General features: G+C 46.3%; 1 protein-coding gene across 2 annotated transcripts; it reads right to left on the bottom strand.

Moving 5' to 3' along the window:
* Positions 1–5,060: 5,060 nt before the first annotated feature.
* On the bottom strand, positions 5,061–12,162 carry DPM2 (dolichyl-phosphate mannosyltransferase subunit 2, regulatory). Of its 2 annotated transcripts, none has more exons than XM_048513574.1 (4): positions 12,062–12,162; positions 10,959–11,048; positions 9,971–10,073; positions 5,061–5,557 (listed from the first exon to the last, which is right to left on the bottom strand). In XM_048513574.1, exons 1-4 carry the CDS (start codon positions 12,062–12,064, stop codon positions 5,499–5,501), a joined length of 255 nt encoding a protein of 84 aa, XP_048369531.1. In that variant the 5' UTR covers positions 12,065–12,162; the 3' UTR covers positions 5,061–5,498. The 2 variants fall into 2 exon arrangements, with proteins under 2 accessions (XP_048369531.1, XP_048369532.1); XM_048513575.1 differs by lacking the exon at positions 12,062–12,162 and adding an exon at positions 11,564–12,043.
* Between the last annotated feature and the right edge of the window lie 388 nt (positions 12,163–12,550).

Below are 12,550 nucleotides of genomic sequence, written 5' to 3'. Positions count from 1 at the left end.
CCCAACCTGGATATGGCACCTTGCCCTGTTGTTGGCCAGGGTTCCCTGGCAACTCTAATCCATTCTCAAAAATCTCCAAATGTTTCCCCACCCAGAGTTGGCAACCTTAACACATACACACACTTTCAAGTGTAGACATTCAGATGTAAACTCTGAAATTCTTGCAGCGTGTACTGCAGAGAAAACTGTCCATCTGAGATTTATTCTGTGGAATCCAGAAAAGCATTGAAAACACATGAACACACATAAGAACATAAGAAAGAGCCAGCTGGATCAGACCAGAGTCCATCTAGTCCAGCACTCTGCTACTCGCAGTGGCCTACCAGGGGCCTTTGAGAGCTCACATGCAGGATGTGAAAGCGAGGGCCTTCTGCTGCTGCTCCCGAGCACCTGGTCTGCGAAGGCATTTGCAATCTGAGATCAAGGAGGATCAAGATTGGTAGCCATAGATCGACTTCTCCTCCATAAATCTGTCCAAGCCCTTTTTAAAGTTATCCAGGTTAGTGGCCATCCCCACCTCCTGTGGCAGCATATTCCAAACACCAATCACGCGTTGCGTGAAGAAGTGTTTCCTTTTATTAGTCCTAATTCTTCCCCCCAGCATTTTCAATGGATGCCCCCTGGTTCTAGTATTGTGAGAAAGAGAGAAAAATTTCTCTCTCACACACACACACAGAGAGAAACCTGCAAAAGAACAAAGCTCAGGAATTAATCTGTTTGTAAATAAATGTGGAACAGCATCTTTTCTATCATTGTTATACTTTTTATCCTGCTCTTCCAAGGAACTGGGGGTGGAGTTTGGGCAGAAACATGTTTCCTCCATTTTACCATCACACCAAATCTCGTGAAGGAAGTTTGGCTGAGATGCAGAAACATATTATTGGCCTGGTGTTATCCAGAGATCTTCACAGCAGATCGAGAATTAGAACTCAGGTCTCCCCAGCCCATGTCCAACATACTGTCATGCCACATTGGTTATTCTAATGCTTTAAAGGTAAAAAAGAGGGGCTAGTAGGACAAAGTCCCTGCCTCTGCCTTGTTTCCAGGACCTACCTCCTGGTGGGATCCAAAAATTTTAGTAACAGGTTCCCATGGTGGTGGGACTCAAACAGTATGGCTGATAGAGCCAATGGAGACTGGGTGAACCCGGGCTGTGGCGAGGGGCATTTCAGTGAGGGCATTAATAATTTCTCTGTTACTGTAAAAAACTCTTACTGTAAAAAAAAAAGTTCCTAATTTCCAGCTGGTATCTTTCTGTCCATCATTTAAACTCATTATAGCAAGTCCTATCGTCTACTGGCAACAGAAACAACGACTTCTCCTCTAATTGACTGCCTGTCTAATACTTAATACTTTCAAATACTTAATTTTGTTTCTAGAACTCAAAAGAAGGAGACTTTCCTTAAACAAGGAACTTTACCATATTGCTAAAACATGTTTTTAAAACAGCCCAACAGGGAGAATGATCCCGTTTTCTACCTTCGCTCACCAGCCACGTAGGAAACAACAGGACTTTATGATTTTTGGACCTAATGGAATTTCTAACAGAAAAGCAGACCCAATTAGTAACCCTCTCTCGGCACACACAAATAATTAGTAACCCACTCTCGGGAACTGGTGAGAACCTGCTGGATCCCACCTCTGCCTACCTCTATTCTGTACTCAAGAAACCTTCTTTCCCCATCCCACCAGATTCCCAAACTTTCCTTCCACAATCTGTTCGACACTCTAGTACAACCTTATTCCAAGAGCTGCTGGAGACAGAGAGGGAGGCTTGGAAGAGCATCATCTCCTGCTGTCTGGGAGCATCTGCAAGTCCTCCATTCAGTCCCCAAGAATGGCCTTCCTGACAGATTCTGGGATTCGCCTCAGCTACTCTTCATCCTCGGCAGGCTGTGCCTGCAGTGAACTTGAACAGCATAGCCGCACCGTGACATCAGTGCTATCGACAGCAATGCAGCGAAGATGGGAGGCAAATGGCCAGGCAGGCAGCCATGGAGACAGGAAAGAGCAGCCGTGCCCAGGAACAAAAGAGGTGAAGAGAGGTGAGAAAGGTGACTGTCAGCACTTTCCCTCTGGCCTCTCCCCCAACCCCCACTCGGTGCTTCCATAGCCCAGCAAAACTGAGTAGGCAATTCTGAGATGCTTCATCAGCATGATTTATTTAATTAAAAAAAATAAGCATTCCAAATAGTAAAAGTCATTTTAATGTTATAGAAATAAATAGGCAAAATGTTTCATTTGACTATATGTGATGTGGACACCCTGCAACTATCATCTGTGCTATCGGTTGGCTGTTCGTGAGGAAGATCAAGCAGCAGAGCCAGTTCCCAGCCCTTCCCTGCAGATGGAAGAGCCTGCCGATCTCCTGGGGAATCCAGTGGAGCCAGCTGGCCACAGAAGGCAGAGGCAACTGCTGCAGGAGCAAAGAAGTGCTTGTATTGCAGCAAGATATGGGAAGATAGAAGTGTCTGCATCTGATGAGGATTAAGTCTTTGCAGAATCCCAGTTGCATGAGCAAGGCTCTGTATATAAGCCTTGAGCTTGGTTCTGCCTGGGTGCAACGAGTGTGTTACCTGTTGCCTCCGCGTGTCTGGTCGACCACCCACTCCCAGCCTGTTTATCGGATCTCCTGTGCCGTGACATGTGGACTGACGCCTTTGCCGGCTGCCTGCCTTGACCCTTGGAATGCCTTCAAACCCTTGGACTGTCTGGCCCAAAACATATCCAGCTGGCCTCCACTAGGGCCAGGGCTTTTACAGCCCTGGCCCCTCTCTGGTGGAACAGGCTCCCTAAGGAGACCAGGACTCTGCGGGACTTATTAAGTTTCCGCAGGGCCTGCAAAACGGACCAGTTCTGCCAGGCTTTTGGCTAGCTGGGCTGATGCCATCACCTCCGCCTCCAGTGGACTCAAGGGGGGGAGGGGGGGCTATCGCCATCTGTATTTTGTTTAAACTTGTATGTGGTTTTACTGGGTCTGTGTATTTTAACTGAAGTACAAATCAAGAGTACATTCAAAACGCAGACAGAAAGACTGTATATAGCAGTATACATTACTTAGAAAGTTCTGTCACTTGTAAAAGACATTTTGCTACTTTTTCCAAGACATCTGTGTTGTTTAACAGAAGCCCCACAATAGCACTGTCAGAGTCTCCTTCACATTTGTCTAGGGCCAGCGTGGGAGAGAAATTCCTAATGCCCACATATCTTGGACAGTCGAGTATAATGTGAGCAAGAGTCTCCACTTGGTTTTTACAGTGTGGACAAACCCGGGATGGATAAGTAACAACCCTTTGTAATGGCCGATAGGAAAGTATTGGATTATTAATTAATAATGAGGGTTTTAAGTTTTGTATATTATTCTTATAAGAATAAATAACAACACTTTTGCCTGCCGCCTGTTTTGTCCTGCGGTGCTGGACCTGACCGCACCCTCACAACATTTCACACCCTACCTACTGGCAGCACAAAAAAGACCTTTAGTGGAAACACTTTTGCAAAACTGCTCTATTTGTGTGTGTGAGAGAGAAAGAACTGCAAAAAAAGGAGAAAGCTAGCAGAAAAGATGGCAGATTCCTTGCATATAAAAAAAACTTCTGCAAAAACAGATTCTGCAAGATGTATCTCGTGGCAAATCCAAACCACAGAACATTTGGGGCAACCAGCCACAAGATGAGGCACCTGAGAAGAAATTTGACCCAGATCTGAGGTAGAAAAGGAAACCCCTCCTGAGGCAGTCGAGATGCACTAACAAAGTTCTCCTGAATAAGCACTCTATGTTTCAGATGTGACATTCTTTGGTTAAGAAAACAAACACATAAGCAGAAGCTAATCAACAAAACCAGTTTTTATTCCAGTGGCGAGTCTTATCATTATTGCACGAAATCTAATATTGCAGACTGAATCACAGAATCCTAAAACCCCTTCAAAGGATGTCAAAGGTGGATTCCGCATGGGCCAAAATTAGCGGTGTGAAAACGGTGTGAGAATGGCGTAAAAGGGTTTACACTGTTTTCACACCATTTTCACACCGCTGTTTTGGGCCCATGCGGAATCTGCCTAAGCCAGTGGTGTCGAACCTTTGGCACTCCAGATGTTAGGGACTACAATTCCCATCAGCCCTCCAGGATGGCCAATTGGCCATGCTGGAAGGGGCTGATGGGAATTGTAGTCCATAGCATCTGGAGTGCCAAAGGTTCGACACCACGGGCTAAGCTAACGCACACGGAGTTTTTCACAAATTGGTTTCCCAGCACCCACTGAAGGTGTCTCTTCTGCTAGTTTAATCCTTTGGGGTTCCGCTCCCCACCTCTTCTTCTATATATAGATACGGTAGTCCTGCGAAAATTCCCCCCTTGCTGGTCATTCCTCTGCTTATTCATGCAGAGTCAAATGTGCCCCTGGGCTGATCTTTATCCCAATTTCAAACCCACACGCAGAGGCCCGGGGAAACTACAAAACTGGCTCTTGATCTCGTGGCAATACTCCAGGAAGAAGGCAGAGGACATTCCTGCGGCAACTAAACCTTTCCGCCAGCAAAGTAGGTGGATGGCTCAGAAATATCAGACTACACCTGCCAAAACAAGTTTCTGCTTGCTTGTCTGACAGCAGTCTGGAAAAACTCACCAGGGCAATGGAGGACTCCTGCTTCCAACCCACGCTGCAGCCAGACACGGAGAGTCTCCATGATTTTGCCAGGCAAGGGTAAAGAGGAGAGGGCAGGAAATAAAAAGGAGGAAGATATACAGGAGAATGCAAAGAAGATGCCACTAAAGGACATCTAGAGAGGTCAGTTTTTCTGGCTCAGTGTATGGGCAGGATAATGATAAACAAATGGTCAGCAAGGGGTGATGAGATATCCTTCCCTAACCACTGGAAACTGGCACTCTACTTTTGAGAAGGACCTTGGGAAAGTGTACTTGGAGGCACTTCCCTGCATCTAGGGCAGTGGTGGCGAACCTTTGGCACTCCAGATGTTATGGACTACAATTCCCATCAGCCCAGGGGCTGATGGGAATTGTAGTCCATAACATCTGGAGTGCCAAAGGTTCGCCACCACGGATCTAGGGAATTGTTCAGCTCTGGGGAAAGCACAGAGCGAATCCCTAAAGCAAAAACTGTTTGGATCTTATCTGGAAATTTAGAAGAGGAGTTAAAAGCGGAACATGCATATGATCAGAGGGCAAAATTAGCACCCAATTGTTTGCTCGCTTTTAGACTGGACGCAGGTCACGGAGCCACCAGGACTGCAATTGGACCGTTTGATGCATCCCAACAGGTGAGCACAGAAAAGGAGCATCAGTTCTGGTCCCTCGAAGTGAGACAGCTTTGAATCTATTTGGTCCGGATACTGGTGATCAAGCCCCCAATGGGTACAGGCTGCAGAGTCTCAGAGTCCTTCCTAGATAGCGGCCAGTTCTCAGAGGCTGAATTGTCCTGGAACAAATACCGGTACACCAGTTGCCATTTTTCTCCATGCCTCTTCCCTTCTGTCCCCCTCAGGCAGATTTCTTGGACGGCTTCTTATTCTTCCAGACCACGATGGCTATAAACACTCCTAAAGAACACATAAGGGGGAAAATCTCATTAAGGGCATAAACAGTGACTCCCTCCCTGACACTCTCCCTAGAACAGTGATGGCAAACCTTTTCGAGACCGAGTGCCCAAATCGAACCCCAAACCTGCTTATCTATCGCAAAGTGCCAACACAGCAATTTAACCTGAATACTGAGGTTTAAGTTTAGAAAAAACGGTTGGCTCCGAGGCGTGCGTTACCCGGGAGTAAGCTTGGTGATAGTCGGTGGCTTGGCTTTGAAGCAACCGAGCAACTCTCCCAGTGGGTGAATCACGACCTAGGAGGGTTTACTCAGAAGCAAGCCCCATTGCCAGCAACCGAGCTTACTCCCAGGTAAAGGATCACGCTTTAGTTCTTCGAATGAAAATCAGTGGGGTTTAACAGCGCTTAACAGGGTTACCTACACTGTTTCCCCAAAACTAGGTCTGAGGTTTAATGCTAATACTCAAGCCCAGCGGCCCAGGCCAGCCTAGACATGTGTGTGTGTGTGTGTATGTGTGTGTAGCGATTCTCCCCCACACACATGATGAACTCTGTGCCCACGTGCCCACAGAGAGGGCTCTGAGCGCCACCTCTGGCACCCGTGCCATAGGTTCGCCACCACTGCCCTAGAACCACAGTTAAAATGCTGCTGTCCCAGGACTGTGAAAAAGAAGTGATACAGCAGCAAGAGGGCTGTGTTCCTCGTATCAAGTCTATGGGCCTGCACATTCAGAGGGATGGAACCAAAGGAGATATGGGCTAGTGAGGGACGGATGATACAGTCTGCAGAATAAACATTGCCTGGATTCTGCTGGCTGTACATGCAAGGTGAAATGTCTGACTCCTCTTCCACAGAGCCTGTAGAAAACCAGCCTACTATGGAAAAGGCTGTATGGGACTCTTAACCCAGAGTGTTCATTTCTTGTATGTCAAGATTCAACATTGGACCTGCGGCCTGAATTGGGACATAAGAACATAAGAACAAGCCAGCTGGATCAGACCAGAGTCCATCTAGTCCAGCTCTCTGCTACTCGCAGTGGCCCACCAGGTGCCTTTGGGAGCTCACATGCAGGATGTGAAAGCAATGGCCTTCTGCGGCTGTTGCTCCCGAGCACCTGGTCTGTTAAGGCATTTGCAATCTCAGATCAAAGAGGATCAAGATTGGTAGCCATAAATCGACTTCTCCTCCATAAATCTGTCCAAGCCCCTTTTAAAGCTATCCAGGTTAGTGGCCAGGGAAAGGTTTACTGCAAGGCTCCGCTGCATTTATATATCGGCTCTTGATGCTTAGAAGAAGAAGAAGAGTTTGGATTTATATCCCCCCTTTCTCTCCTGCAGGAGACTCAAAGGGGCTCTTCCTTTCCCTTCCCCCCCCCCTCACAACAAACACCCTGTGAGGTAGGTGGGGCTGGTGAATGCAGAATGGCAGCTGAGAAATTTGAGTTACAAGTCACAAAGTGCCACGTCCAGCTCTCAGCTCTCCATAAACTCACCAACAGGCCTCAGCTCCCCATGCATAAAGTGGGGATAACATTGACCTGCCTTATAGGGCTGTTGTAATGATCACAACAAAAACAATGTATTGTCGAAGGCTTTCACGGCCGGATCCAACTGGTTCTGGTGGGTTTTCCGGACTGTGTGGCCGTGGTCGGGTGGATCTTGTTCCTAACGTTTCGCCTGCATCTGTGGCCGGCATCTTCAGAGGTGTATCGCGCTTACTGATTGGTTCCCCACCCTGGGACATGGACAATATATACCCTAAACATTCCCTTCTCTCTGGACACAGTGTGAAACAGACTTTTCTCTGTGATACACCTCTGAAGATTCCAGCTCAGATGCAGGCGAAATGTTAGGAACAAGATCCACCAGACCACGGCCACACAGCCTGGAAAACCCACCAGAACAACAAAAACACTTTGGGTACTATCATTCTAATGAAGACCAGAAACCAGCATTGCGGATGACTTGTTCTTCTGCCTCTTTGTTCTATTTTATTCTTGCCTCCCTGGAGCTGAGGATGGCACATGGGATTCTCTTTGCCCTCTCCCCCCTAAACAACTGCTTTGGTTGAAAAGAAAACAGCTGGTTTTCTTTGTGGGCAGGACAAGGCTACTGTTAGAAGGATTTGTAATTGTATTGTCGAAGGCTTTCACGGCCGGAATCACTGGGGTGCTGTGTGGTTTCCGGGCTGTATGGCCGTGTTCTAGCAGCATTCTCTCCTGACCTTTCGCCTGCACATGGGGCTGGCATCTTCAGAGGATCTGATTTCAACAGGAAGGAAGAAACCATGAAAATGAACAGAATTTGGCTGCCAGTGTTGAAAAACTCTAGAATCAAGACAGTGACTGATCAGCTCCACACAAACACAGGACAACTATAGACTATAGCAATCAAAGGGAATAAAGACCAGGATACTTCTATTCTTATGCATTCACCTATTGACCTTGCTAGCTTCATTGTTACTCCCAGGCTACAGACTTCTCTGTGACTCACATGCCAGGCTACTCTATTCAGATGGCCTTCACTTTTGACCTCACAGTATATATACTCCACTTGCTTTCCATTCCTACCATCAGATCCTCTGAAGATGCCAGCCACAGATGCAGGCGAAACGTCAGGAGAGAATGCTGCTAGAACACGGACATACAGCCCGGAAACCACACAGCACCACAGGATTTGTAGTTGGTTGACTGACCAAACCCAAAAGGTGCTCACCAATAGCTCATTTTCAGCCTGGAGAGAAATGAACAGTGGGGTGCCACAGGGTTCTGTCCTGGGCCCAGTGCTATTCAATATTTTTATCAACGATTTGGATGATGGAATAGAGGGCACGCTAATCAAATCTGCAAATGACACCAAATTAGGAGGGGTGGCTAATACCCCAGAGGACAGGGCCAGAATTCAAAATGTCCAGGACATATTAGAGAGCTGAGCCAAAACATAACAAAATGAATTTCAACAGAGATAATGTAAGATACTTCATTTGGGCAGAAAAAATGAAATGCGCAGATACAGGATAGGTGACATCTTACTGACAACAGTACAAGCGAAAGGGATTTGGGAGTCTTAGTAAACCACAAACTGAACAAGAGTCAGAAGTGTGATGCGTCAGCCACGAAAGTCAATGCAATCCTGGGCTGCATCCATCGGAGCATAGTGTCAAGATCTAGGGACATAATAGTATCACTATTCTGCATTGGTCTGACTTCACCTGGAATACTGTGTCCAGTTCTGGGCCCCACAATTCAAGAAGGATACTGACAAGCTGGAATGGGTCCAAGGGAGGGCGACCAAAATGGTAAAAGATCTGGAATCTATGCCCTATGACAGGGGTAGGGAACCTGCGGCTCTCCAGATGTTCAGGAACTACAATTCCCATCAGCCTCTGTCAGCATGGCCAATTGGCCATGCTGGTAGGGGCTGATGGGAATTGTAGTTCCTGAACATCTGGAGAGCCGCAGGTTCCCTACCCCTGCCCCAAGTGAATCTAGAGAGCAGCTTAGGGAACTGGGTATGTTTAGTCTAGAGAAGAGAAGGTTAAGGGGTGACGTGATAGCCATGTTTAACTATTTGAAGGGATGTCATGTTGAAGAGGGAGCAAGCTTGTTTAGGAAGAAGCACCTGACAGTAAGGGCTGTTTTACAGTGGAATACACTGCCTTGGAGTGTGGTGGAGTCTCCTTTGGAGGTTTTTAAATTGAGGCTGAATAGCCATCTATCAGGATTGTGTCCTCCTGCACAGCAGGGGGTTGGACTTGGTGGCCTTTGTGGTCTCTTCCAACTTTATAATTCCATGGTCCAAAGTCATTTTATGAGCTTCATGGTCCTACAGGGATTTGAACCAGATTTCTATACGGTCCGGCATTCTAAACACTATCACACCATTGGCTCTTGATGCCACCATCTACTACCCTGTTTCCACGAATATAAGACATCCCCAGAAAATAAGACGTAGTAGAGGTTTTGCTGAAGTGCGAAATATAAGGCATCCCCCAAAAGTAAGACGTAGCAAAGTTTTTGTTTGGAAGCATGCCTGACAAACAGAATACAGAAAAATAAGACATCCCCTGAAAATAAGACATAGCGCATCTTGGGGAGCAAAAATTAATATAAGACACTGTCTTATATTCGGGGAAACACGGTGTGTGCACCAGTCACTATTTAGTTAGCAACCAAATCTGTATGAAAGATAACTTTGAAAAAGTGAGACAGACAAGGCATGACAAGTAAGCTGAATGGAGACGGGGAGTGGGATGGTGCCCGTGGAAGCAAAGGACAGAGTTTGCAAAGGCATTCTGAATCCGCTGACTAATAAATACTAGCAGTGAACTGCTTGCATGCAGCAAATACAGCCAGGGTGGTCCTGGCAAAGTGGCCCAATCAGCTAACACATCCACACTATGATATGACTCACCAACAAAGAGCAGCAGCAGCAACCCAGCAACCACAGGGATGATAACTGAGTATTCCCGGGGCAAAAAGTACTTGTGAATGATGTGGTCACTCTCAATGAAGGGCTGTAGAAACAGACACACGTCTCAAGGATGAAGCTTTAGGCCTGTCCCTTCTGCACTGTCCGGTTACTGTAAAAGGCACTGCTATGCATGTACTGCTTTCCTTTTTTGCACTGGGAATTTGGGGCCATTGCAGCTCAGCAGTGGAATGTTTGCCCCACCAACACAAGGCTCCGAGTTCAGTCCCCATCAGCTCCACTTAAAAGAACTCAGAAAGCAAGCATTGGGGAAGCCCTCTCTCCACCTGAATTCCCCACCCCCCTCAACATGTTGGCAGTTATACCTCTCCCCCCAAAATCACTTTGCTGGGACATTGCATCATGGGAGGATGCTCCAACACACATTGTTGCTTCTGCAAGTGCCACTTATTCATTTTCCAATCTCCTCATTTTGTGGACCCTCTTCAAATATTCTCTCTTTTATTCGGCTGCACCTCTTTAGCCTGCCTCTCTTTCTGTCCCACCGCCCCTTTTTCTAAGATTCATCTGAATTACTCTGACAAAACACATGGTTGCCATGGCAGCTCAGCGGCAGGCAGTATTCTGAGCCCAGCAAGGCAAACCGTAGTTGTCTACAGAACTCTGTGAGGAGTTCTAATCACATTGCCATCCCAGAAAAGGCCCCTTAGAACACCTTGGCTGACTAATTAAACACAGAGCTCAAACCGCCCATGCAGAATAATGCACTTTCAAACTGCTTTCAGTGCTCTTTGAAGCTGTGCGGAATAGCAAAATCCACTTGCAAACAGCTGTGAAAGTGGTTTGAAAACGCATTATTTTGCATGTGCGGAAGGGGCCAGAGATTGAACTACAGACAGACCCTGCTCCTCAGAGGACTCTTTTCCCTAAGGCCTAGAAGTGATTATATTACAGCAAACAAAGTCCATACCAGTATGATAATCCAGGTAGTATAGTAAGTGAAGACAGCCAAGCTGAAGGCTACTAAGCCATACCCCACCATCTGGTCAGTAGCTGTGGCCTGGAACAGAAACAGAAAAAAAAAAGAAAGAAAGTGGTTGGTCTGTTTATTGACAAGAGACAACTTGAAACAATAGCTTGAGGTTTCTGGACTTTTCGTTTATACAATACATTTAAGTGGCACTTAACCATCCCTAAAATACATCTGGGTGCAAGTAAAACAAAGGAAGCTCAGGATGAAATAAAAACAACCATTAAGAATGAAGCAAAAAATAAAAATGCCTTCTTTAAATAGCAGTCAAAAGGTCTAATTTTTAAAAAATCAGAACAAAGACCCTGTTCTTTCAGACCTGCACACTAACTGAAGAATTATGCTATACTACCTTAGTTTGCAGCGGGGACTTATGTGTTATAAAAATCAGCACTCTTTAATTGCTTGGCTACTCTGTCATTTTTTCTTTTCTTAATGTTCTTAAGTGTCAGAAACCCCAATATCACTAGTGGTGGTAGTAATGCTCTACACTCAAATCTCAGTCTCAGCAACAATAAAAAAGCGTAGAAAAATATTATGATTACCAGTATGCAGAGAGTCTACTCCCATGACCCCATCTATACGACCCACACCTAGTATATTCCACTGCTGGAAAAACACCTTTTCAAAAAAGTTACCAGTAGAAAGAGGTCAAATGAACCTCGCATGCCCATTAAGACCTTTATCAGAAATCCTTGCTTGACTGAAGCAGATGTTGGGAGAGAAACTTCCCAGCCCAGCAACCCCAGCCGCGGAATCTCCCTGGTCAAAGGCCCCTTCCGCACATGCAGAATAATGCACTTTCAATCCACTTTCACAATTGTTTGCAAGTGGATTTTGCTATTCCGCACGGTAAAATCCAGCGGCAAAGCGCATTGAAACTGGATTGAAAGTGCATTATTTTGCACGTGCAGAAGGGGCCAAAGCTCCGCGCCAGCAGCATTTAATGCGCCGTTTCAAAACGTGCATGGGAATAAAGCAACTCTTTTCCCAGCCAAGTGAACTCAGCAGCAAAGCCCAACGCAACAGAAACCCCAACTCACCATAATGAGACTCCAAACGCCTCTCTGCTGACGCTCTTGCCCCACTCTACTCGTCTACTTCCGGCCAAGTTATCCAATCAAGCATTGAGTCATAGAGATGGAGGCTAGAGCAGCATGCGCCGCTTCCTCTTCGTTCTCACTTCCGGTCTCCGCCTTTCTTTTACATCCATTTAGAAATACATTGGAGAATCTCACTGTGGAGGTACTAAACGGATGTTCGTGGACTACGATTCCCATAATCCCCTGCCACGAACATCTGGAGGGCCAGCGTTGGACACCCCTGTACTAAACTGATAGATGACCACGCTACCCTTTGCATTCAGTAGACTTGTAAAGAAGTTTTCTCCCTTTGGTGAAATATTATTGTTCTAATGACCAATTATACTATCAACAACAATAATGGGAGTTTCAGTCCTTAGGTAGGGACGTAGGGCTCAGTTTTTTGCCGGAAGTTTAGGATCACGTTAGTCTTGTTCTAACTCTACAATG

This window comes from Sphaerodactylus townsendi, linkage group LG12 (assembly GCF_021028975.2).
Source record: "Sphaerodactylus townsendi isolate TG3544 linkage group LG12, MPM_Stown_v2.3, whole genome shotgun sequence".
Taxonomy (NCBI): Eukaryota; Metazoa; Chordata; class Lepidosauria; order Squamata; family Sphaerodactylidae; genus Sphaerodactylus; species Sphaerodactylus townsendi.
The sequence above is the reverse complement of the archived record's forward strand: the minus strand, read 5'-3'. Positions and strand labels throughout refer to the sequence as shown.